At 41.2% G+C, this 27,223-nt stretch overlaps 1 protein-coding gene across 3 annotated transcripts in view; it reads left to right on the top strand.

Moving 5' to 3' along the window:
• The window catches only part of PFKP (phosphofructokinase, platelet), a 60,326-nt gene that overhangs the window by 29,249 nt on the left and 3,854 nt on the right, over window positions 1-27,223 (top strand). Inside the window, exons 6-21 of one of the 3 annotated variants that reach the window (XM_081931606.1) lie at window positions 62-227; window positions 1,414-1,458; window positions 1,547-1,655; window positions 2,878-2,973; window positions 4,815-4,907; window positions 5,830-5,955; window positions 6,763-6,827; window positions 7,927-7,996; window positions 13,191-13,337; window positions 15,508-15,578; window positions 16,223-16,310; window positions 17,218-17,370; window positions 21,409-21,561; window positions 24,174-24,338; window positions 24,653-24,714; window positions 26,192-26,303. In XM_081931606.1, the coding sequence (XP_081787732.1) occupies window positions 62-227; window positions 1,414-1,458; window positions 1,547-1,655; window positions 2,878-2,973; window positions 4,815-4,907; window positions 5,830-5,955; window positions 6,763-6,827; window positions 7,927-7,996; window positions 13,191-13,337; window positions 15,508-15,578; window positions 16,223-16,310; window positions 17,218-17,370; window positions 21,409-21,561; window positions 24,174-24,338; window positions 24,653-24,714; window positions 26,192-26,303 (1,721 nt within the window). The remainder of the gene's footprint in view (window positions 1-61; window positions 228-1,413; window positions 1,459-1,546; window positions 1,656-2,877; window positions 2,974-4,814; window positions 4,908-5,829; window positions 5,956-6,762; window positions 6,828-7,926; window positions 7,997-13,190; window positions 13,338-15,507; window positions 15,579-16,222; window positions 16,311-17,217; window positions 17,371-21,408; window positions 21,562-24,173; window positions 24,339-24,652; window positions 24,715-26,191; window positions 26,304-27,223) is intronic. The other 2 variants (XM_081931605.1, XM_081931604.1) reach the window with 2 other exon arrangements.

Raw genomic sequence — 27,223 nt, 5'->3', positions numbered from 1 at the left:
GGGAGGGGAGTGGTGTTTGTCAGACATTTCTGGATCTATTTTTCTCTTGCTTTTTTGCCAGGTGAGATTGAAAAGGGGGCTATCAAGAAGTACGCTTACCTCAACATTGTGGGAATGGTTGGCTCCATCGACAATGACTTCTGTGGTACCGATATGACCATTGGCACTGACTCTGCCTTGCACAGAATCATTGAAGTTGTGGATGCCATTATGACCACTGCTCAAAGGTACTTTGAACTCAGGATGTGAGATTTTAAAGATGGTCACTTGGGCAATGGATAAGAGCCATGGTTATTTTCTTTAGCAGTACTAAAGTGCACTGAAGTTGTATTAATTTCATCCTTTTGCCAAAGATGCAAGGGTGGTTATGTCACACGGCAAACCCACCTGCATTGCATTTTATGACAAAGAGAAGAGCTAAATGAGAATTTGTGGGAAAATGTGGCAGTCTTTGACTGCATCCACTATTATTTTTTACCCTGCATGCGAAGAATGCTGCCCTCAGGACAAAAAGGGGTTATGACTCTCAGTTTAAACTAACTGGAGCTCCCAGTTCCGATGGATTGAGGAACTGCTTAGTTTAAACTAGGAAGCATATACAGTAGCTCCAGTCTCCTCACAGCAGTTCCAGAGGAGGAGCAGGGAGCAAGAGAGGTCAAGGCTTACAATTACTCATTCACACAATGCTAAAACACAGATTGGCGCTGCATTGAAACTTTTGACCGTAGTCTGCTTAAATACTATTGAAATCAATGGAATTTAAGCAGCTTCTGTGGAGGCTTGCAGCCTTCTGCATTGTGTAGCCAGAGGAAAATGGAGCTCTGGAAGGCATTTCTGGATTCCTGGGAATGGCAGCTGACTCCTGTCACCACTTGGGCTGGTATTTATCACATCATCAGACACATGCAGTGGTATGAAAACTGCATGTGGAGGTCAAAAGAGGGGGAAAGCCCATCTTGCATAGGTCAGGGGCTTTTAAGTTAGGCTTTGCTTTAATATTGCTTTTTGGTATGTAGTTTAGTTCTGTGAACAAATGGGGGGGGGGATTGAGATTTGATTGTGAGGACTTGCCTAGTTTTGCAGTTTTTCAAATAGTAGCCATAACTGAAAGGCAATTAAGATTTGAGGAATAACCTGTACACTCTCTTAAATGGCATGACATCATTAAATTTAGTGTGACACAGTGGTCTGCAATCTTTGTGTGGGAAATAAGAATGCAAAGAATAATGGCAAATGATAGTATGCTACAAACCAGAAAGTTAAGAAGTGCCTGGGGGAAGATGGAAAACACAAGCGCAAATGTAGTTTCTACAGTGCCAAACAATCACCTGTCTTCTTTCTATGAATTTGTACATATCACTTCATACTTTGATGCTGTTGTGACACTATTAATATTTATTGTAATTGTTACAGCCATCAGAGGACCTTTGTCCTGGAGGTGATGGGGAGACACTGTGGGTACGTATGTCTGTCAACACCACATTTAGTTAAAATTGCCGAAATACATAGTTCACACTCTCATTTGGATTTTCTGATTCTGTTCTAGGTACCTAGCTCTTGTTAGTGCCTTAGCCTGTGGTGCAGATTATGTCTTTATTCCTGAATATCCACCTGAGGAAGGATGGGAAGATCATATGTGTTCTAGGCTTTCTGAGGTAATTATTTTCTGCAGTGGCTTTCAAACTCTGTCCTGGGATCTCTTAGTCTTCTTTGAAAGCTTACGCGGTTCCTCAATGAAAAGATCAGGGATGGCCAGAAAGCTTTCAAGTGTCCTAGGTAGAGCCAAAATGGAAGAAGTGTTCCACAGCATTGTTTTCCTACTGCAAAATTGTCCTCCTTTTTCATCATCTTTCCATTTTCACCTAGTAAAGTCCACCCACCCCCCAGCATCACATGGGGCAGCATAGAGGGAAGGCACATCCAGGCTGGCTCAAAACATTTTGGCAGCTGAGGTGAACCACAAAATGGTGCCTCCCTCCGTGCCAGGAAAGAAGGGGTGGGTGAAAAACTACATCAGGAATAGGGAAGGGGGGGGAATAAAGATCTACATTGGACATTGGAATCTGCTGCCCCTGTGGATCCTGCCATCCAAGGCAGTCACCTTGCCTCATGGGTGGGCCGGCCCTGTCCATGGCACATGTTCAGGTAGCAGACACCCCCTTGCCAGCAGGCACCTGGCAGTTAGGTGAGCAATGACAGCACTGCCTTGTGAACTGCTTTGTACTCCACCTGACTCTTATCTTTGGTGCTAATGGAAGATATTGGTGCAGAATGGAAGATATTGCTAGTGTTGAGGATTTAGACCTGATTGGCTATATCAGGGGTCAGAAAACTTTTTCAGGAGGGGGCCGGTCCACCGTCCCTCAGACCATGTGGGGGGGCGGCCAGACTATATTTTTTAGGGGGGGATGAATGAATTCCTATGCCCCACATATAACCCAGAGATGCATTTTAAATAAAATGACACATTATACTCATGTAAAAATATGCTGATTCCCAGACCATCCGCAAGCAGGATTTAGAAGGCGATTGGGCCGGATCCGGCCCCTGGGCCTTAGTTTGCCTACCCATGGGCTAAATGATGATGCTACAGTTGCAAGAAGGAAGGGTTATTTGCCAACAAGGCAATCCACAGCTGGCTGGGGTTGCCAGCAGTAATGAGGTGGTAAAAATGTGTTAGGAAGCAATATTTTTATCCTGGTTTAGCAAGGTCTGTGGGGTGATTAATGTTCATTTTCAAAATGGCAACAACACATTAAGTAGTTGTAATAGTCTGAGAAGCTTTCAAGGTACAGCCCAGCTTTGAATTTCAGCTATTTGCTGTGGTCTCAGGCCATGAGGCAGATTTAATGGCTTTTCTGCATTTTTTTACCCTAGAACCGTGCACGAAAGAAAAGGCTGAATATCATAATTGTAGCAGAAGGTGCCATTGATTGCCACAACCAGCCTATAACTTCAGAGCAAGTTAAAGATGTAAGTATCAAGCTGCCAATTAAATCTTCTACCAAGGATATACGTAACTGAATGCTTCTCTTCCACATAGTGTAAAGAGTGTATCATTTCTCTATTAACATAATTAGCCTTTCTTTATATGGTTGATTGCATTTTAATCATTTCAGGCGATACAATAAGTATTATATCTGTGTCCTTTAGCAGTAACGTAATCTCAGTAATTATGATTATAACCTAGCTGCTGCCTTTTAAAAGGCATAAAACAAACATAGAAATACAAATGAGTATACTATGTTATTTGGGTATTTTGTAGGACCTGGTCAAAACATTCAAAACAAGGAGGATGCCTTCAGTTCTCAGTGCTGAACTGATTTTTGTTATCAAATTATATCCATTATATGAACTAACTTTGGCACTTATCAACTTGGCTACAATTCCGGCAATTTGAGCCTGCTCTATCGTCAAGGCTTCTCAGAACAAACTGTTTCACTGTTCAGCCAGACAGTGACCCAGAAGTGCTATAAAAGGGAAGAAAAATCTTCACTTTAATGTGGATTGGAAAATAGTTCCAAGATGAGTAAGATGCTGCTGCACAAACCACGAGGAGGCCATAACTTACCTTGACATAGTATGGGTTTCTTCCATGTTTGCAAGTGGGGGTGGGGTTGAACACACAACCTTTCAAAATTGTGTGGCCATTCCCTGCTGCATACACTTTACCTTTGCTTCTGCCGCCAACACATTTATACTTGTAAAAATTCTTTTAAACCTCCTCTGACTCAGATGTAGAGCCTGGACTGTTTGGACTTTACTTTCTGTCACCTCAGCACACTTTCAAGTGCTTTGTGTGGTTCCTTACCCCTTCTCCACTCCCTCACAATGTACAAAAGGGAATGGCAAACAGGGAGATCCCATAATAGTTCAGATAAAAGATCTCTCTCTAACCCCATATACCAAAACCCCTTTCTATATCACTTTCTGTATCCTGGGTTAAGAGAGATCTTGCATTCAGGCTTTCACTCCTGTACCTCAAGGCCTTGTCCCAAAGTTACCATACATGGAGGTAGGTGAAGAATTAATGCCCAAACAGTCCCACTAAGATGTCCAGTCAAAGTCTGGGGCTACAGGGTCACCCATTGTCAGGTTGTAATTCTTAATCTTGATTGGAAAGAAGCCAGATTCTCAAGGAATCTTGCCCCACAAACAGAGCAGACTATTCCAGTCTGTTTGTTCAGAAAGAAAAGTTTTCACAGATCTGGAGTTAGTAGAGTACAGACTTGATTGTAACAAGGAATAGGACATGACTGGGTTTTTTCCTTGCTCTTACTCCACTGTATACAATGGTATATATTTTTACCTCAGCCTTGTAAGAAACATCAAAAATTATTCTTTTGTTTGTATAATATTTGCGCACTAGAGTTAAGTAATTTCAAAACGTTCTGCTTTAATTATTATAGGGAACGGTCTTTCAGGATGAAGATAAACAATAGTTTTTCAAAGACTCGAAGTGGGAGTAGTGGTGACATCGTTGCCAGTGCTGTACACACTTTTTTTTATTATTATCCTGCTGTTTCTTCTAGTCAAACTGGTTCTGAAACCTTGCCACCTTCACTTTTTAAAAATACTTGCTTACATAGGGATCAATTTTTCTTGTCTTAAGGTTAAAGGGATTTGAGAGTGTTTCTCCATCGCTATTAAAGAATCCTAACTCTTCATAATCTTTGTATTGTATGCATTCTTAAATTTTAAACTAGGATTTCCACCTACTGTTCAGGCACAATAGTACCCCCGTGTGTTTCTGCAGCTGTTACAGCTCATAATCCTATTCTCGTCTTTAACTTGACACTTTGTCTTTTTTGTAGCTTGTGGTGCAGCGACTAGGGTATGACACTCGCGTGACTATCCTTGGCCATGTGCAAAGGGGAGGCACTCCCTCTGCATTTGATAGGATTTTGGTAAGTAGATGCAGGCGGCCTGTGTGTTCATCACCGCTGTTTAGGGTGTGACATAGTTCCTTGTCCTCATTCAGATTGTAGAACAGTCACAAATGCCACTGGCTCTCTAGTGTGTGGGGTAGTGAGAAGAAAGTCATACATAAATGAGCAAGTCATGGATTAAAATTTGTACTCAGCCATTATGTTCTCTCGATTTTGGACAATAAGTGTCTCTCAGCCAACCTTTAGGATAAAACAAGGTAGAACCATGTATGTCACCCTGACCAAGGAGGAATAGGTAATTCTGTAATACACATACAGCATCTAACACTGAAATCAGTTTTCTGTCTGTCTCATAATTTCCCGTTGCGACATTCCATCAAAATGGCTGGTCCAGAGTAAATGAAGCAGTCTGCACCTGGCAGCCCTTAGCACAGAGCTAGCCTTCTGAAGGGTGCTATCTGCCTACCGCTCATTGTCTTCTCCATGGGAAAAAGGGGAGAATGGATAAGCAATATTTGTGGCAGTGGGGGTTGGACTTCTTTTTGCCTATTTCCTGCAAGATTTGACCTTCCAGCACAATGAGTTGCTGATCAGGGAACAGCATTAGAACTTCCAAGGCCGTATATAGGTGCTTAGCAGAATGGAAGTAGAGGCTGTATAGATAAAGAAGTAGACTCTTGATCGGCTATGGAATTATGTACATGATTTAGGGGTTCTTTGCTTTCTCATCTGTTCCATGATAGATTTTAAAGCAACCTGCGGTCATTTGTTCTTATAGTATTGTAATAATTATCCCTCCCTATGTCTAATTCTGTGAAACTGCTCTTTACAAAGAACATTCTGTAGATGCTTGCTGGCATGTCTGCATAGCCTCCATGCAAAATGTTCTCGTATGGTTAGAGGTTTCTTACGGATTTCTTATGTTTTTTTTCATTTTCAGGCAAGTCGCATGGGTGTAGAGGCTGTTCTTGCCCTTCTTGAGGGCACACCTGAAACTCCTGCTTGTGTGGTCTCCCTGTCTGGAAACCAAGCTGTCCGCCTGCCTTTAATGGAGTGTGTGCAGATGGTGAGTTGCTGAAAAGAAGCAGTTGTGTTTGTTCATTGACACTCTCTTGTTGGTTAGCCATCAATAGTCGGTTGTTACTTGGAGTCTGGAAAGATGTGAGCAGAACTCTTGTCCACGTTGGGCACAATGAACTCCAGTCATTCCTTCAGTGACAGTATCTGGGCTATTTGTTACTGCCCCATGAATCTTGACAGCAAACAGCACTGCTTACCTTTTGTAATGCAGATGCCTTTAACATAGTAGCTGCACATTTATATTCGCAATGAGTCTCTTGCTATCTAAACTCTCATTTCTTGTGGCTAGTTTAGTTTAGTGACTACACAGTAACACCCACATACCATAATACACATACATACCAATGAGCTGCATGCTGAGATTATTCTGGTTTCCCAAAACCTTCGCAATAATGTTCAATTGAGGCATTCTGTATGTTGCAGTCTTATAATGAATGATTTGAGACCATGAACCTAATAAAATATAGTCCTTTCCTGTTTATTTCTGACTTTAAAAATTATGCTTTAACTTTCCCAGGCATTGAAGTAACATTGGCTGAAGTGCTGGGCTGGTTAAGAGTCCAATTATATACATGTCTACTGAGACACCAGTCCTATTGAACTCAATGGGGCTTATTTCTAAGTAGACAGATTGCATTATAAATCCCACTGAAATAATTTGGATTTACTAACCTGAGCAAGGCAATAGCGATTGTCACCATTCGGATCTACTTCATAGCCTTCTAGCATTGTGATAGATAATATCATTTTCTAATAAATGATGACCTTTCCCCCCCCCCCTTATTTCAAAAAGACCCAAGATGTACAGAAAGCCATGGACGGAAAAAGATTCAGTGACGCTGTGCAACTTCGTGGAAGGTACTCCTCTGTTGTTTATTTCTCTGCTGGCAGCAATAACTTTTCCAATAAATCATAGCTAATTGTGTTAAGGCAGGCATAGGCAAACTCAGCCCTCCAGGTGTTTTGGGACTACAACTCCCATCATCCCTAGCTAGCAGGACCCGTGGTCAGGGATGATGGGAGTTGTAGTCCCAAAACATCTGGAGGGCCGAGTTTGCCTATGCCTGTGTTAAGGGATTATTTTTCATGGCTAAGGAACAGGGGGCAAATAGATTATTTTATGCTAGTTTCTAGTGTACACATTTTAACCCCAAAATCCCTCCAAAGTTATATGACTATTCTAGGCCAATTCTATACCGGGAAAAGGAATTCAGTACCAGTATTATCTCTGCAGAATTTAAAATGCCATTTCATCAGAAATGGTGCTTGCATTGCCTTTCGCAGTTCATAGAGCACATAATATTGAATGCTAAGTGGGTATCAGTTGTGGAGTTGCATAGGGAGGAGCAAATGTTATTTCTGAAAGATTCCCTCAAATGGCAGATCATAAGTAGTCATTTGCCTATCTCAAATGTATATGAGACATTTGTTGTTGTTGCTGGCATATGTCTATCTCAAGAGACATGGGAGTGTTCCTCTGGAGGTGAAATCAAACCACTGAAAGTGGAGTGAAGATATTTCACATTCAGTCCACTCCAAAATAAAACAAGTTGCACGAGGGAAAATCATTCACATTCCATGATTTGTATCCAATGATGTTGAAGGGCTGATGATGGAAAGCACTGGTGGAAATGGAGGAGTCTACCAGCCTAGCCGGGAAGCGGGGAATTTTTCAGCAGTTCCCCCTTCCCCCTTCAGTCCCCTAAACACATCTCACATTGTTCCATTGGTTCCCAAGCCAACTAGAAGCGGAATTGGTGACTCTGTCAGCAGAGCGACACCAATGGCTACAACCTATGTCTCAAATACAATCTACCAAGTAACAAGTAAAGATATATAGTTACTAAATGCTCTGAGTGACACTTTAGGTAAGAAAAATACCTCTCGGTATTCTCTAACATTGTGAAATAGCTTTATTATTCAGACAACAGCGTGAAAATATCGTTTTCTGTTGCAGGAGTTTTGAGAACAACTTGAATACTTACAAGCTGCTGTCTACCAAAAGGACGGCTGCTGACCTTCCCAAGGTACTTCTTAGATAGTTGTCAAGTTGTCTGGTTAATTCCTCATTCCTGTGTCCTTAGGGTGGCCAATTAAGTGCATCACCAAGAAAGGGCATGCCAATTTGCATAAAAATTGAAAATGCTGATGTATATGAATTTAAAAATAGTTTCTACAGTTTAAATAGAAACACCATCCTGCCCTTGTGGGGAAGACCTTTCTCCTTACTCAGTTTGCTGTCCCAGGAGCTAATAAATGGATGGCTTACAGCAAACATGCCAATCTGTAGATTGGCCCTTCCTCTTCCTCCTTATGGTTCTTTATACTTTTCCTGCTTTTCAACTGCTTTCAAATAGAGGACTGCCCTCTATATAGTAGAAGACGCTACGTGTTTTGTTGAGAAAGCATCTAAACACACACAGCAGGTTGTTCAGAATTTTGAAAACGGTCTCCATGGAAACATCTATGGACTATGGACTTGTATATTGAGTTGAAGCCTGGCAGGCAGTGATCTAAATTTTGTAAATATAGCATTTTGTAAACAGTCTAAATTTTGTAAACATTGCCATGTCTATTTCCTTGTTTAAACTACCAAAATACCATTTTTCCTGAAAGGTCTAGGCCTTTCTCAGATACCAATTCCATGTCTAGTTGTGAAATTCAAAGGTGTACCTTACGAGAGGTACTGAATGCATCTATATACCACAAGCTGTGTTACAGTGGTCTACCAGCTGGTCAGCTGAACAGTTATTTTAAAACAAGGTTTTTTGCCCAGTGCTAATGTATGTCGCGAGAAATGTACATACTGGTTTTGCAAAATGGCTCAGTAAGTGGGAAATATCTGCGGCTACAGTTTTACTTTTAAATCTTTCTGTTTTCTTTAACAGGATGATATCTCATGTAGCGTATGTAAAAAAATAAACAAATAAAGTGACTAACCTTAGCAAGGTCTTTTGCTTGCTAGGTTGGCAGGCTCTCTTATTTTTGCATGGCAATGGGATTTGCTATATAGTTATTTTTGTTTTTTGACTGTGCACTTCTTTGCTTAAAGCCGGACAACCAGTATGCTCTTCAGTTTTGCCACAACTTTGATTTACAACAAGTGTAACTTTGCAGAAGCTTTAATGGAGCGCATAAGACGTGCTTCTTGTGAAGTTGAAAGAATTCTCCAGAAAATGCGAAAGGTCCCCATTTATTGTCATGGTGAAAAGATAGAAAAATGCCATGCATTTCAAGAATCGCTTGAAATACCTCATTTTCAGTTCCGCTATTTTTATATGACTTGGCATAGGCAGACATGGTCCTCTGAAAATACCCCTTGTTGTGAGGCCTCCTCATTTTCCATACAAAAAGTGACATAAATGGCTCCACATGAGGCCTGGCATACTACCAGACTCTCCAGTGGGGCTGCCATTTTTGTGATTAAGAAGGTAGAACAAGCATGAGCAGGTTGTGCTTTATTTTCTGCTTTCTGAGACTCATAAGAGGCAGATCACACATTAAAATGGCCTTGAAGTCGCTCTCATTTTTCATTTATGCCACAGAAGCTTGCAGGCTTAGGAGAATCCCAGCCATTCTTGCAACATTGGCAAGCATGAATTAATTACCAGAGACCGTGAGAGCCATAGGGAAGGAGGGGATATAAGGGAACCAGATTTCCAGGGAGGCATTGCCAACATAAGCTTCTTTCTTAGAAAGTACAGGAGAAAGATTCTTCAGGAACATGCTCTTTGCTGAAATGCTGTGCAGAGGTGGGAATAAGGCCTCAGTCAGAGGGGTGAAATATAGGCCTGTGCTTTCCAAGAGCCCAAATTTTCTCTCAAGGGGGCTGGTAATTGCCGATTTAGTCAATTGTCTAGATAAGCGTAGACTAGCCTCCTTAAAGACATGCTCACATTCCAGTGCTGCTATGAAACAAGATAGCAAATGGGCAGTAGATAACGTAAGGAAAAGATCATGGAGGCAACTGGCAGTCATGGTTTATTTTGATCACACATTGGCCTGCTTCTCACAGACCGTTGATAAGGAGGCAAACCTCTTTCTGCCTTTGTCATTTCAGGTTGGAGGCTCATGTGACAATGTGCACCTTAAAAGCCCTTGCACAGAACTTTCCATGTGCAGGAGACTTTAATGAAATGTGAAGTGACATTCTGTCACGTGAACATTGCCCTGTAGTCTGATTTCTCACAGTCCAGACATAGGTTTAGGGGTACTCTCATTTTGACTCAAGAAAATCACCATTTTATATTTCATATCAGGAAAAATAAATACAATAAATGAACAAAAGTACAAAGATTCACAAAATGTTTAGGTACCCCTGCATCCCCCCAGAAAAAAGCACTGGGTTTGGCACTTCATATGCTGTTTATGAGAACTAGGTCATAGTTGCTATTGGAGAGAGGAGGTATATTATATTGCCTGTGAAAGGGCTTGGAGAACATTAACTGCATGCCAGTTGTGCCCCCAGTACAACTAAACTTCATTAACTCAGAACCAGAATTCAGAATTATTTTATTCAGGGATGATTCATCACCCCTTGTCTATGTTTAATGATACTATGCAGACGGTCCTTTAAATGACTTGGTGTGGTGGCTGTCGTCATGTGAGCTATTTGTATAGATCTGCTTTAGGCAAGCCATGTTTCTCCACATCAATGCAAACCTTTCCTTCTCAGACATTTCTGCTAGCAGCTTTTTTTGGGGGGGGTGGGGTGAGGGAGATGCCCCAAGCACATGCTGAGTTGTCCCACATAAGTGGCTTGCCATGTATTGACAGGCAAGTCTTGCAAGCCACAGAGTGATGAGCAGTGCACTCCTATACATATCTATTGGATGTAAATCCCACAGACTACAATACGGCTAAGTCCCAGATAAACAGGCACAGGATTGCATCCTTGAAATATCAGTCAGCCTTGATTCTGACATCTGAGTTATGAGATCCAACTACATAAATAAAGTGTATTGTGGAGACGATTACAGTGGTACCTTGGTTCTCAAACTTAATCCATTCTGGAAGCCTGTTCCAAAACCAAAGCATTCCAAAACCAAGGCACAATTTCCCATAGAAAGGAATGCAAAATGGATTAATCCGTTCCAGACTTTTAAAAACAACCCTTAAAACAGCAATTTAACATGAATTTTACTATCTAACTAGACCATTGATCAGGAGTCAGCAAACATTTTCAGCAGGGAGCCGGTCCACTGTCCCTCAGACCTTGTGGGGGGCCGGAATATATTTTGAAAAAAATATATGAATGAATTCCTTTGCCCCACAAATAACCCATAGATGCATTTTTAATAAAATGACACATTCTACTCATGTAAAAACATGCTGATTCCCGGATCGTCCGGGGGCCGGATTTAAAAGTCGATTGGGCCGGATCCGGCCCCTGGGCCTTAGTTTGCCTACCCATGCCATTGATCCATAAAATGAAAGCAATAAACAATGTACCGCAGTCACACAATCAATCAATCAGTAGCTGAACTGGGTTCCACACAGTTGCAAAAACAAAAAAGCCACAAAAACACAAAATAAATAGCAAAAATAGACAGACCTCAGCGTAACACTCAAAATGGAAGTGTGGCTCTCAAAACAAGCACGTTCAGCTTCTGAAAAATGTTTGCAAACCGGAACAGTTACTTCCGGATTTGCAGTGTTTGGGTTCCAGTTGTTTGAGTACCAAGGCATTTGAGAACCAAGGTACCTGTACAGGAGAGAGAGCAAAGCAGGCGGAGATCCCCCCAGTGCCTGCTCTAACTACATTTTCTCTGCCCCTCATTGGGCTATCTAATAATATAAGGGCCCATATTAATTGAGTCAGGCAGCTTTGACAAGGTCCAGGATGTGGGATATTTTAATGTGAGACACAGGAAGAAGCCAGAAAAGAGTGTTGCTTGCTTGAGGTAAGATTTCTACATGTCACTCAAAATTTGAACATGCGTAGTCTCCCCCTCCTCCTTCCTTTTTTTTCTTTTTTGCTTCTTAGTTTGCTAGGATGGGGCATTATAGTTCATGACAATTTATCTGAAAGCAGAAGAGGGGATAGTGGTGTTCTGTCGATCAGCATTTTGAGTACTTAGGTTACAGAACTACAACCAATAATTACTTCATTAAATTTGTTTCCAAGTGTTAGATACATGAGAAAGCAGCATCTAAATGAAAAAATAGATGTTATTATTATATTATAGCTCTTCCTAAGCACAGCTACATTAAATTTATATATTCTGTATGTGAGCACAGAATTGCTAGATACAAGCGGTGCTTCCTTGAGGGCAGTAGATGAAGAAATTAAACATCAATCTGAAAACCAAAAACTTGTAATACAACATTTTGTGTAGCATATAGCCCATTGTGACAGACTGTATTCTCCTCAAGAGAATTGCTTGTGGCAATTGTGTAGTTTGAAGTTTGTATTTTTACGTCGTGAACTGCCCTGCGATCTTCGGGTGAAGAAGATGGTATACAAATTTAATAAATAAAAATAAAATTCATGTTCTACCTTATGTACACATCAAAGGTGCTTAAAAGGTGCTCGAATAATGTTATATCCCACACTTGAGCAAGCTAAAGGCAGATAGTATGGCAATAGTTTTATAACGCTGAAAAGAGTGGTTGTCAAATGCCAAACTGATAGGGTTCTCACATACTTTAAAACGTTGTTAGGTGCTGGCAATAATGAATCATTCGCTTGTGCCATAGCTCAACACATTACGGCATGTGGCATCACATACTTTGGTTGCAGTGGGCCAAGGAACAACATTGCACAAAAGCCATGTATGCATGCATATGGTTATTTGGGTTACAATTCCTATTCTGTATAAATTTGTTTCTGTATGCAATGCATGTGCTTGTTTCTCAATGCTGGGTTATTGTTACGCCAGAATCTGGACTGGATAGTTCAATGCCTCACATTTTAATTTGGACCTGCTGCTGATTGCAAATAGCTGAACACTCCCTGAGTACTATGAATGGTTGACCCCACAAGCTAAGATTAGTGTTTTCTAATGTTTTAAAATTAAGTTTTCTATAATGTGATGGGGTTCAGAAGGTAAGGTGTGTGTCTTCCTTTCTTTTGATGCACTTTTATATATTTGTCACTGGATATACGGTTAGCAGCAGGATAAAAGGTAAACTGGATGTTCAGATTTACCGCTTGATGATTCCTTTTTCCTGCCATGGGGTTTATGTTCCTGACTATATTTTCTCTCTCTTCTGCTGCAGACTAACTTCAATGTAGCTGTTTTAAATGTTGGTGCTCCAGCAGCTGGCATGAATGCTGCCGTTCGCTCTGCCGTGAGGATCGGTATAACCGAAGGACATAAAATGTTCGCTGTCACTGATGGATTTGAAGGCTTTTCTAGAGGGCTGGTTCGTATATCCCAAAGATTGTATTTTTTAAGAAATCTCAATACTATGGGAAGTGTTCCAGTTGCTGGAAATCACAGGAGGGAGAAGAGTTATTGCCTCAGGGTCTTGCCTGAATGTTTCCCACAGTGAAAACAGGATACTGGATAGGCCACTGGCCTCATCCAGCAGGCTCTTCTTATTTTCTTATTCTTAATTTTGTTTTAACTTGCCCTCTGGCAGGCCCCAAAACTTAATTTTCCTGCTTTCAAAATGCACTTTCATACAAAGATTGGAATTCAAAGAAACCAGAGCTAGGTTTTCCACTGATAGCTACAATGCAATGGGAATGAAGAAGAGAGGGTCCTCCTTGGGGAGAACATATGCCGACTGCAGAGATAAATTTAGTGAAATTTGTTGCGGGAGGTGTGTTTGTGAGGTATTTTTAGAACACTAAGCACAAGTGACCAACACCACCAAACAACACGGAGCAGGAGTCTTGTTATGACAGATGGATATTGTGCATCTCCCACAGGAGCTCTCCTCATAGAGGCAAGACCAGTTTCAAATATAGTAAAAGCATAACGGTTTGATCTATTTTTGCTTGGATTGCAGCTAATTCTACCCCCGTACGTCTAAAAAAATACCCTTAAAATCTTCTTGAAGAAGAAATGATTAACTATGTTTACATGAAGTGTTTGCTTCTTTGATACTTCCTGAGAAATCTTCCATATCTGATTCAATATATTTGGTCTCAAGGGTAGCTTTGAAGTGACCTTGGCAAGAGGCCATATTTGGCAGTTTGCCTATCCCGGAATAGCTGTGGGAGTATGAAATCTATGGAGATAAGAATACACGCTAGATAACTATTTCTGAAATTATATCACAAAATCTGTTGTGTTTGATTCTCGTTTCTCAGTTGTGGTGGTGTTTGTTGAATGCTACATTTATAGTGTGCCCAGTGCTGGGACTCCTGATGCGGCATATTTATGAGTCTATAATATATTATATATGTTATTATTATAAATTGTTCAAAATAAATCCAGATTGCCTCTTCGTTAAACAGGTAGAAATTAGCTTGAACATTTCAGAGCATCTCTCAACTGCATCACATTGTGACACTTCTTAGGACTGCAGAGTGGTAGTCAACTTAAGTTTTGCTCCGAGTAGATCTATTGAAATTAATGGACCTTTCATTTCAGTGTGTCTTCTCTGAATAAAACATAAATTAATACCACCTGCAAAATTTCATTCCCAAACCATTGACAAGTTGCTTTCCACCATAAGGAGAGACCATTGCTCAAAAGTACTAAAAATATAAATTTATCTGTAACTTTTATTATTATTTTTATTTATTGAATTTATATACTGCCCTGTACCTCTTGTAAGAATCCATTTGGACTTCCATTTTGTTTAACCCATTAGATAAAGTTAGAGCTGAGCCAAAATTTATCAGAAGACATTTTTCTGAGATTTTTCTTTTTCTGAAACCCCTTTACCCCGCAAAAAAAAAAAAAAACCACTCTAAATGTTCTGTGCCATATTTTTGTTGGAGCCACCATTCTCTGTAACTCCATGTCCTTGAACGTCACTAGATCTGGGGCTTTGTGGAGGACACAAAATGGTGGCCAGACTACCAGCACAGTTAGCACTTGCAACAACAGCAAAACACACACACACACACACCATTGTGGGAGTGGAGAGAAAGAAACTGTGCTGCTGCCATTGCTAATACCGAGCCACATCTCGGAGAAGCTGTCACCATGTTTATCTTCCCCCTGAAAAAATGTGTTGATTTCCCCAGTTTCTCTGCTCACAGAGTGGAGAATATTGAGAGGCCATCTGCATACAAAAAACATCTGAAGGAGTGCCAGAGCCCCGTGCCACATTCTGTGACCTGCCACTGTTTTTGTTTCTCTTCTCATATTGAAGGAGTGCAATGTTTTTGTGCAATTGTTCAGGACAGAAGGCGTGTAGCCCTCCCTATTTCATTAGATGGTACCCTGGTCTATTATCCTCTCTGGAAAAGTGGAAGTCGAAAACTGAACAGCAAGAAACACTGGTTTGGACACGCTGTACAGTGTAGGGCTGAATGAAGTTAACTTTTGTATCCATTGCAGAAATGACCTACAATGTGTATCTAAACTAGGGCATAGTAATTCAAAAACTATGTCTTTTTTGTTTTGAATGATAGATCAAAGAAATCAGTTGGGGAGATGTTGGAGGTTGGACTGGCCAAGGCGGGTCAATTCTTGGCACAAAACGGTAATGTGATCTTTCATATTAATATCTTTGAGAAAACTGACTTTCACACACACGTGTGTGTGTAATTTAGTGTGAAGATTTATATACAGACTTGATGCAGCAGTCAATAAAGGGGAATTTTTTGTGAACATTGCTAATGCAGACTTTGGAAGATCATAGGGGCTGCAGAGCGAGAGAAGAGGACTGTGAAGTCCCAGTTCTTGAGCAGATCTGCTTATACAACATTGGATTCTGCCTCTTAGTTTTAATTAATGCTTATTATAAAAAGGAAGAGAAGACTTGCTTAATGGTGTGATAGAAGGAGCTTCTATAACTTGATCCTGAAATTTAAATGTTTTTACCTCTGCATGTATTACAGATATTGTAAAGGGGAAAATAGAAATTTTTTTAAGGAACGTAATTGATTTTCAGTTACATTTGTATGAGGCATAAAGTGTGTGTAGGTCGGACAATGTCAACCAGTCATCACAGGAAGCAAAGGCTTTTCACAAAGTGCTATAACGTAATAGTTTAGAGATTGGGTGTAACCTTCGAAGCTAAGATGTGGAAAAACACTTAGCGTAAAAAATTATAGTCTCTTTTAATCATATAGCCTTAAGTGCCCTGCAAAAAGCTTTTTTAACAGAGATGTGTATATATTTTAGTGCACTCCCTGGAAAGTATTTGGAGAAGATTGCAGAACAAATGCGAACTCATAACATCAATGCCCTCCTGGTAATTGGTGGATTTGAGGTATGTCACTTTGTTTCATTTCCCTTGTGAATTCTTGTTAAATGAGCATATAACAGCTGAAATATTGTAGTCAAGGATTAATGCTAGAATTTAGATTCCAGTAAGACCAGCAAGATTATTTAATTTAAAACTAATCAATCAGTCCACAAGGTTCCAATATGTTAAATGTCTAGATAATAACTAGGTTACATTACAGTTATGTAGTAGGAGTTGGAACTCTATGTGGGGTTTCTATTTTCATGTATCTTATTATGCTTAGAATTATGCAGTGGGCATTTTTTTAATGAATTGCATTTAATTAATCTTCCCACAGCATGGTGCCAATTCTGAAAGCCAAACTCCTGTTCAGGAGTCCAACTTTCCTAAACATGGCTTTCATAAACCTGTTACTTAATCAACATTATTGAAATACTGATGTCATCCATGTAGAATTGGGGGTGGAGACCTTAAATTTGTAAGATTTTAATTATCTGTGTTATACAAAACTTGGAGGAATGCTTAGATGTATTTACAGTATTATGCTTGTCTGTTGTCTTATATATTCTGTTTTGGCCTTTCCTAGTGTGTCTCTGTGGCTGGCAATAGATAGTCGTTTTCAAGTGTGTTGAGAGAGAGGCTTCACTTTCCCATCTAGTACACATTTGTTTCTGTTCTACTAACATCTGTAGTGAAACAGAATTTTGAAGCATTGCGAAAGCCTGTTTACCAAATGTGTCATGAGCGGTGATTCCCTCTTTCAAATCACTTTTGACTCTCTGGAAAAAAAGCAAACAAACCACTATTTCCAGCATGTGTGTGTTTGTGATACAGTAATCAAATCCCTCTGCCCAAACCCCATCCATGTTGCAAGCCTTGTCCTCTTGTTGTCTCCTCTAATTCTGCATTCGTTACCACATGTGCCCATCAGGCCTACTTGGGACTTTTGGAACTGTCCGCTGCCCGGGAGAAATTTGACGAGTTCTGTATTCCCATGGTTATGGTTCCTGCAACCGTATCCAACAATGTACCGGGTTCTGATTTCAGCATTGGTGCAGACACTGCTCTGAACACTATCACTGATGTAAGTTTCTCTTCTCTTGGTGCATGCTCACTAACATAGCTATCCCAGGTGCTGCTGACCACGGCTGGAGCTGGAGACTTTTGTGAACCAGAACGCCCCCAAAATATGATTGTGGCAGAAACTAGGTGTAAATACATGTGCGTGCGTGCATGCACACAGAGAGAGAGAGAGAGAAAGAATTTTTTTTTTATTAGCCCATCAATTTCAGAAAGTTTGAAAACTACATTTTTACTTGATTCATTCATACAAAAACTATATTGCACCTTTCCAAAAATTTGATCTTCAAGGTTTTTTACAAATACTTAAAACAATGTAAAAACATATATAATAATGGATCCCGTCAGAAAATAGCAGCGAAGACAGATAACCATTAAAAGCTCAGAGTTAATTTGGCATCTAAAAGATTGTAATTATGAATTTGGGTGAATGGTTTTAGTTAATCATCACTCTTTGGCTATTTACTCTCTGAGGATAGAAAGAAGCCTGTTTATTTCCATCACACCTCCAATGTGCTTGTGCACACCTGTGTGACTTGAATTCATGGCTAGCGTGCTCAGGATTTCTGATGGAGGATTTACCTTTTTAAATAGAATTTTCTAGATTATTGCAAAGCAGATTGCTGTCGCAACACTGAAAAATAAATGCACAGGTGCTTCTCCATCTCCGAAGGCACTTGGTGTAAATTTTCCTCAAGCAGCCTCTTTTCTCCATTCTGTTTGGCAAACTGCTCTTTCTGGTGCCTCCAAAGCATTTTATGATTTGTCATAAATCTGCTTTTACATGTATTGAAAGGCAGAGCATCCCTCAGCAACATGCAATGGGCTATATAAATCTTTAAAGAACCCTGTAAAATTTACATGTTTGATTGTAACAGGTTTCATAGGTGCAAACCTGCTTTATTAGATGCAAAAAAGAGAGAGAGAGACACCGAGAGCTCAAAGCAGTTCTGCTTTTTCCTGCTGATGTCATTCTTGGCAATTAAAGTTTTCTTCCTCACAAGACACTTAACGTATTTCCAGTTCTGGTACATAACATTCTCCACCTCTAGTTTTATAGGCAAACTAAGGTGAGTAATGGTCTCCTGCATGTTTCTTGTTATCCTCTCTGCTTCATGGATTTTCTTGGGACCTGTAGATCACTTTTCTGAAAGAAATGGTTTCTCCTTCTTTTGCATTATACTCAAAATGCAAATGTCACCAAGTTGGACTAGACTGTAGGTAGATGGTTGTTTCTACATTTCTTTCAGTAGAAGCTGAACCATCTTAGAATCGCTGTGGCTTCTATACGAGGGAAGCATTGTGGCTGGTTTAGCATTTATTTTCTTTGGTCAGTAGTTCTCAAATGGTGTTCCGGTGGTGGTAAGGAAGAGAGGTGTCTCACCACTGTGATCTTCTGCTACCACGTTCAGCCACTGAGGATTATGGAATGCATACTCCGTTTCCAACAGGTACAGCTTGCTCCACACAGGAACTGACCATGTGCCCTAAAGATACCTCAGAATCCCCTGCAACCTGGAAGATGTTGACGAAGAAAGGAAGTTCTAAAAACACTGGCATATATATTGCTTCCAGATGGAGGTTTAGCTTTCAAGCTTTTATTTTTGCCTTGGGCTTCTGCCCATCAGGCTGCCGCCTGTCGTCCAAAGACAGGAAGGCAACATAGTTGAGAATTGCAATTCCGTTACCTGTTCTCACCTGTCCTTTCCTGTCTTCATCTGAGATTGTTCTCTCCCAGTCCTAACTGTTACATTTGATTTTGTGAGATCTTAACCTGTCTGTCCTTTTGTCCATTTTTCTTCTCTCACCATTCTTTTCCCCTCAATTTCTCTGTCCTCCATTTTGTTTCCTTTCTGCTTCCCTCTCTGTCTCCTTTTCTCATTCCCTGTAGCCATCTTGGGCTCAGGAGTGATAGGTTTTGTGCTTTATAAAAAGACAACTCTAGTTTACAGCCACCTCTTTCTGCTCATCTGCCTCCTCCACTGTGGTGGCCGCTCTGTTGAAGGCCACTCCAGGCCACAACTGATCGCCAGTTGAGCAAGTCTTACTGCCCAAGTGAAATGGCTTGTAACCTTGGGAAGAAAGTTACTGCGTCATGTTGGAATTTGTAACAGTAAGCAATGTGAAAATTATGTGTATTTGGAGGTGTACCCTGAACATTAGGAAGAGCTCAGATTAAAATTGATCACAATCCCATGGCCTGAAATTTTGAAGGAGAACAATGTTCAAGAGGGATGAGAGATTCTGTGTTCAGAGCAAGAAGGTCAAGAAACAAGCAAATTGCCTGTTTAGGAAAGGTGTTGAAGTGTTAACAGAGGGTAAAGAGAAGGTAGAACTACTCAACTCCCATTTCAGGAAAAGTTAGACAAATGATATATGGATGGATTTGCAGTCCAGGATAGGTAAGGAAATAGCTGGAGAAGAGAACACATAACAACTTTAAATAAGTTGATGTCTCCAGGGTCAGATGAAGTACATCCAAAAGTGCTGAAGGGGCTTGCAGAGTTTATTTCAGAACTGCTTTCTGTAATCTTTGAGAATTCTTGGAGAATGTTTGAGAGCCTGGACAGAGACAAATGTACCTATTTTCAAAAAGGGGGGAAAGGTGGATCTAGAAAACCACAGACCAGTTGGCTTGATGCTGATACCTGGCAAAACTCTAGTCTAGAACATATTATTAAGCAGTCCATCTGTGAGCATCTAAAAATGAATGCACTGATTACTAGGAGCTTTCACAGATTTATCAAGAATAAGTCCTGCCACACAACCATCTCTCCTTTAATGATAGAATGACTGAGTCAGACTTCAGGGAAATCCTTCTTAAACACAAATATATTTATTAGCTGCCCAAATGTCAAAATACTCAGGGCTGTCTGATTCCAGCTAGTAACTCATTCCAGAGGGCTGGAGCTGCAACACTAAAAGCCTGCTTTCTAGTGAATACAGTAGAATGCAGGAGTGTAGTTGACAGGCACTGATATTTGGGGAAGGCAATCCTTTAGGTCACTTTGTCCCAAGTTGTTTAGGGCTTTTAATGCTAAAAGTAAATCCTTGACTTGCATATTTGCACCCAGTTCAGTTCCCTCAGCAGATGTTATATGGTATGAATGGCATGTCAGAGCCAGCTACCTAGTTCTGCACCAGCTGCAGTGGGAGATTTAGTGCCTATACTTCCGGGAGAAACTTCTTTGAGAGGAATGAATGAATAAAATAGAACTACACGGCCAACAAATGAAGATTTTCATCACTTGATAGAACACTGCTATATAAAAAATTCAGTTCTGTTAAGTTAGTGGTTGCATCATTCAGAAGTAAGAATTTAAATGCATCTTGTCAGGGATAAATGCATCTTGCGATAGTGCTGCTCTTGACAGGCCTTCACCAATCTGCTTACCTTTTCCTTTGGCCCTCTCACGTGGCCTGTGCTCAGCATTACATGAGAAACACCCTGTCCCCTTGACTTTGAAGATAGAAGAAGAGTTGTCTCATGTCGTGCTTAGCTTTGGCAAGCCTTGGCCTGCTCCTTGGCCCAGTGTGATGATATGACTGTCCCTAGCCTCTCTGGCATGTACAGAAAACTGGAGAGGAAGATTAGTAGTGCCCACAAATGATGGCCGGCTGCTAAGCTGTGCCTAGCTTCTTCCGTGCTCCTAATTCATTTTGAAAGCTGAGTTTGACAAGCAGGGTATAAATAACCTCAACGGTTATTTTCCTCAACCTTTCAGAAAACAAAACCGTTGCTAATTTCCTTTACTACTAAACGACTTCAGTCTCTCTGTGCTTTCCACGTTCTGCTTGTTTCACCTTTCTACTAACTTCTGCCGATCTTTCTTCTGCACCAATGCAAATCCAGCAACCTTTGGTGGGTCTACACGAGCCAAGCCCTTCTTAAAATCACCAGCTTGGGAAGCCTTTGCACCCTCGGAAAGTCAGACTTTCCATTGCCACACACAAAGAGCCACTAGCACAACGCCTAATCAGTAACTATGCAAAGCCAGGGCACCAAGCGTGTTGCTTATCATTCCTTGTACCACCACTTCAGGCCTACGATGGCTGTCTGCAGTTATTTGAAGCACGGCCCCGTTTTGAGGAGTTTTGCATTCCTATCTGCATTGTGCCTGCTACTATTAGCAACAATGTGCCCGGCACTGACCTCAGTATCGGTGCTGACACTTCCCTGAACGCCATTGTGGAGGTAAGACGGAAAATACTTAAACCCATGTCTGCAAGATGAAAGAGAAGAAGCGTTTCCCTTTGGTTTTATGGGGATGAATCAAAATTGTGGTTTCAAATTCTGAAGGTCACTGCATCAAAACTCCTGAAATTTAGCCAGGATCCCATGCACCTGATCTCTTCAACAAGATCAGCCCGTAAAATGCAGGTGCTGGTGGACAGGAACAAGTAGGATGCGCCATAGGGTTGTGCACAGGAAGAACTCAAAATGCCAAGTTATGCTCCCAATCATCAATCATTTTAGCTCCCTAAATTTTAGTTGCTTTAACTATGCGGTTTTGGAGCAGAAAGGTGGCACGAGCATTTAATTGCAACAAATATTATTATTATTATTATTATTATTATTATTATTATTATTATTATTACATCATCATCAGTGATTTTTTAGGGGGGAAAGATGCTGGTACTCACCATGAAGTTGTTACAATAAGTGCCACACTTGTAACATTTGGAGAGAAAAAGGGTCCTGGTACTGCATATAAATAATAATAGTAATTTATTATTTTTAAATAATAACCCATCTGAATGGGTTTCTCCAGCCACTCTGGGCGGCTTCCAACAAAAAAGTAAAAATACATTAAAACATCAGTCATTAAAAACTTCCCTAAACAGGGTTGCCTTCAGATGTCTTCTAAACATCAGATAGTTATTTATTTCTTTGACATCTGATGGGAGCGCCACTACCGAGAAGGCCCTCTGCTTGAGTTCCCCTGGAAAAAGCTACTGTTGTTGTTATTATTAAAGATACTTCCTTTGTGGTTGCTATCCTCCAGGAATTCAGAAGAGTGTTGTAAGATCAAAACAGAGATGTTAGGAAGGCAGTCTCCTACAGCTGAAAGCAGTGTTCTTCAACCTTTGGTGGATCACAACTCCCATCATCCACAGGCCAAAGATGATGAGAGTTGGGTTTCCAGATGTGGGTGAAGAGCACTGATCCTAGAGGCTAGGGCTGCTAGCTGTGCATCAAACTCTCTCCTTATGGAAGAGTAAAGATGAGCTGGCACAAAGGCAGGTGCTTTTGATGTTCTAAATAAATGGGCCCTGTGGTGCCGGGTTGGGGGGGGGGTTGCATTCTAGGGACAATCAAAACCATGAGATCTTCTCCAAGTGGAAGAGAAAACTCTGACTTCATAGAGGGCAGTTCTGATGTTGGATTCCCTTTGTCTGCAGTGCGAAATTTTCCAATGTCACAGCTCCAGATGGTGATAGGGGTGAGAAGGATATGTGTGCTGAGGTTGACCAGAGGAAGGCTGGATGATGACGATGATGATTTATTGAATTTATATACAGTGGTACCTTGGTTTGCAACCGTTTTGGATTGCAACCACATCAAACCCTGAAGTGTGTATCCCCCCTTTTTAAATTACAACCCATTTTTTTGGGATTGCAACACATTTTTGGGGGGAGGCCCCATTGGCGAAAGTGTGCCTTGGGTTACAACCTGTTTTAGTTTACAACTGGACCTCCGGAACAGATTGTGGTTGTAAACCAAGGTATCACTGTACTGCCCCATGCCCGGAAGTCTCAGGGCAGTTGGATCTGAAGGACCCAACACTTTGCCACTCCTTCAACTCTTTCAAGCCAGCCCTGAAGCTGCTGTAGCTCAGTCTCTTTTATTTACTTGGAGGGAAATGTTTTGTTCTTGAAACGTAAGAAGTAGGGAGGTGCCCAAGAGCATTTCCACCCTGTTGCAAGAATCTTTCAGAGCACTGGGTATGCTAGGTGGACCACCTTCAGTTCTCTCCCTTCCCTGCCCAAGACACATGGTCCTATAAAATAGGCAGTTGAAGAAACTGTTAGTTAATATTATGACAATATATATCACATGTCAGGCTCTTAAGTTACCCAACTGATTGCTTTAGAAGGTAGTAAAGTGTAAGTAACAGTTCTATCTGGATCCATATATTATAAAGTATATAACATCTGTTTCCTTGCAAGTTATATACACTTTATTTCCATGAATGGAACAGTGTTTCTAGAATGGGCTTTTCCTGCTTTCCTTTCCTACATTTACCCCCAAAATCGGATCTGGAATATATCTTGGGGGATATATTGTATTTTGGGGAGGGGGCTGCAGATGAAGGGGAAAGCAGTTGGAAATGGTTGTCTCTTTTATATGTACTGAAGAGCAACTTTGGATCTGGCAGCACAATGTTAGCCATGCTTACTCAGAAGTAAGTCCTGTTAAAGTCAGTAGGACTTACTTCCAAGAATGTGGGGTTAGGATTATAGCTCAAGACCGGATCATTAGAGGGAAAAGACTTGATCTCAGTCATAGCTTATGTTGAAATCTAAGAATCAAGAGGAGTCATGGATTTTTGCTCCAGAAAAACGGCATTTGTAAGATTTTCTGAAAAAACTACTGGTTTTATGCCAAGTTTCACCTAATATTGTGTGAAGCATTGCCAATGACTTGTGGAAATCTCAGAGAAATGTTTTTGAACTAATTATTTTTAGTTCTCATGGTGCATGATAAAAACAAAGCAGTTGTGGTCTGAATGATACTAAAATAACATCCTTAAAGGATGGTGAGCATTTTGGTTTGAAAGTCACTAACAGACTATTCTTTGCTAGACATGCGACCGAATCAAACTGTCGGCAAGTGGAACAAAGCGACGTGTGTTCATCATTGAAACTATGGGCGGTTATTGCGGCTACTTGGCAAATATGGGTGCCCTCGCTGCAGGAGCTGATGCTGCATACATCTTTGAAGAGAAATTTGATATTCGAGAACTCCAGGTATGCAGATCCTATATTTTACCTATTGGCTACCTCGGGCTCCATTGGGAGGAAGGTCAGAATGTGGACTGAACTCAGTAAGTAATAATATGTAAATTCAATGTCTGTGGAGCAGGTATATCAACAGATTTATCATTGGCTGATGGCTCAGCGCTGCACATGAGAACTCTTGTCTCTTTAATAGAGTTGCTTTAGGGGTGACATAAAGTAATGGGATTTCTGTCTGGCAGGCCACCTTAAGGACAAAGCAAAGGTTAGCAGTAGGCAAATTTACATCACTTGACTCACAGTCATAAATGATGCATTCTTTTTAGGCCAACGTGGAACATTTGACTGAAAAGATGAAAACCAGCATTCAACGTGGTTTGGTGCTGAGGTAAGCTGACTGCTCACTAAAGTGCACTGTAAAAGGAAGTTAATTTGTTGTTGGGATGGTACTTTGGATGGGGAGAGTAGAATGGCAAATGTCACCACTGGAAAGTGCTATAGTTCATTGACAGAGTGCAGGTTCAATCCCAGAGTGCAGGATCTTGGATGAAAGGAACAGCAGAGACCTTTGCCTGAACTCTTGGGAGAGCTCTTGCCAGTTATAGGAGTATAGGAGTAAGTATAGGAGTAAGCATGGACCAATGGTACCAAATAGTATGGGAAACAGCCTTACTAGAAAAATTAACCAACAAACTAAAACTGACATGGGGACAAATGGAAGAAGACGCCTTCACCCCGGTATGGCTCCCCTTTATCACATACACAGCCCAACAAGACAACGACAAGAATCCACCAACAGCATACGAATCAATATGGCTAACCTGATTCAAAAACACCCACCTGCCCCTTCACACATGTAAACAAAGATCACCACAGCCAATCACAAACAAGTAACCGCACCCTAAGCCAACCCCAATTTCTCTCACCACCAAAGGAACACAAGCAAATAGCAAAGAGAACCTGCACGAAGGACACTGACACAAAACCCCACACTTACATTAAGTAAAATAGAAACATTGCCACCCAACCCCATCCCTACCCACCATGGCCCCCTTTACCTCTTCCCCCCTTTTCTTCCCAATGTAACAGTAACGTCTCAACAAATGAAATTGACCTGTAGAAAATGTAGCTTGAAAAAATACATTGCACATATTTTGTAAACCAAAAAAATCGAGAGAGAGATTGAGAGCGCCTGGCCTAGTATAGAAAGAACCGTCTCCACGTCCAAAGGGGGCACCCTTGAAAATTACGTTGGCTGCCAAGTCAGTTCACCCACCCCCATACCCTGGTGAGCTTGTTGTGGTTGGCAGTAGCAGTGTAATAGCCCACCACAAGCAGTGGCAAAGTCCTTGCCATTTGAGATTTCACTCAAGAAATTTTGGAATGGCCAGCAGCTTCCAGCAGCCACACAAACTTAAGAAAAGGCCAGACTGGGACTACAATTAGACCCAGCTCAGGTGTCAGTGCCATACGCCAACACTGAGCCTGATTAAAGGGCAGTTATATATGCTCATTCATTGTCTCTCTCCCTGTCCTCACATTGCAGCTGGACAGCTTTTATTTTTTTTAATGTAGTGTCCTATTTCAGTTTTGAAGGCGATAAGCTGTAGGGATTTGTACTGACAATTCCCTTCAGTCGTATTTGCACCACTGTTATTGTTACTTGTTTGAGAGTCAAGTTTAGGAATACGAAATTCCTTCTGGATTTTGTTTTGCTTGGTTTTGTTCTTTTACAAAAAGCTCAGGATGTTTGGGTCTGGTCCGTGCCTGGGTGGAAGACTTGGGTTCCATAACGAAAGAAAGGCAGGATATACATGTAACTCGATAAAATATAAGCCAACCACACTTATGCTTGTGTTGTACAGGAATGAAAATAGTAGCGAGAATTACACAACTGACTTCATTTACCAGCTCTATTCCGAAGAAGGGAAAGGAGTCTTTGACTGCAGAAAGAACGTACTGGGTCACATGCAGCAGGTAGGCATACCTTACAGATTCTCCAGGATGAAGCAGGAGGCTTAAAATGCCATTCTAGTGCTGTAGTTGTGAGTGTAGAAGCTGGTTTCATGTTTCCTCCTGGACTGGAAACCTCCCAGGACAAATGCTGCAGTGCTTAATTTCTGCATCCATCACCTGGGACAAAATCTGCCATAGATGCACATACATCTACATAGCTTGAAAAGGACCTTTTTGCCTACTTCAGGGTTGCAGATAGTATTACATAACAAATAGCTCCATTGGCAGAGTTGTTGTTGTTGTTTAGTCGTTTAGTCGTGTCCGACTCTTCGTGACCCCATGGACCAGAGCACACCGGGCACTTCTGTCTTCCACTGCCTCCTGCACTTTGGTCAAACTCATGCTGGTAGCTTTGAGAACACTGTCCAAACATCTCATCCTCTGCTGTCCCCTTCTCCTTGTGCACTCCATGTTTCCCAACATCAGGGTCTTTTCCAGGGAGTCTTCTCTTCTCATGAGGTGGCCAAAGTATTGGAGCCTCAGCTTCAGGATCTGTCCTTCCAGTGAGCGCTCAGGGCTGATTTCCTTCAGAATGGAGAGGTTTGATCTTCTTGCAGTCCATGGGACTCTCAAGAGTCTCCTCCAGCACCATAATTCAAAAGCATCAATTCTTCGGCGATCAGCCTTCTTTATGGTCCAGCTCTCACTTCCATACATCACTACTGGGAAAACTGTAGCTTTTACTATACGGACCTTTGTTGGCAAGGTGATGTCTCTGCTTTTTAAGATGCTGATTGGCAGAGTAGGAGACTCTTAATCTCAGGGTTGTTGGTTTGAGCCCCACAGTGGGTGAAAGTTGCCTGCCTTGCAAGGGGGTTGGACTGGATTGGCCTTTGTGGTCCCTTCCAATTCTACAATTCTCTACTTCTAAGTTTAATAGC

This window comes from Podarcis melisellensis (genome assembly GCF_964234715.1).
Source record: "Podarcis melisellensis genome assembly, chromosome: 12".
Lineage (NCBI taxonomy): Eukaryota > Metazoa > Chordata > Lepidosauria > Squamata > Lacertidae > Podarcis > Podarcis melisellensis.
The sequence above is the reverse complement of the archived record's forward strand: the minus strand, read 5'-3'. Positions and strand labels throughout refer to the sequence as shown.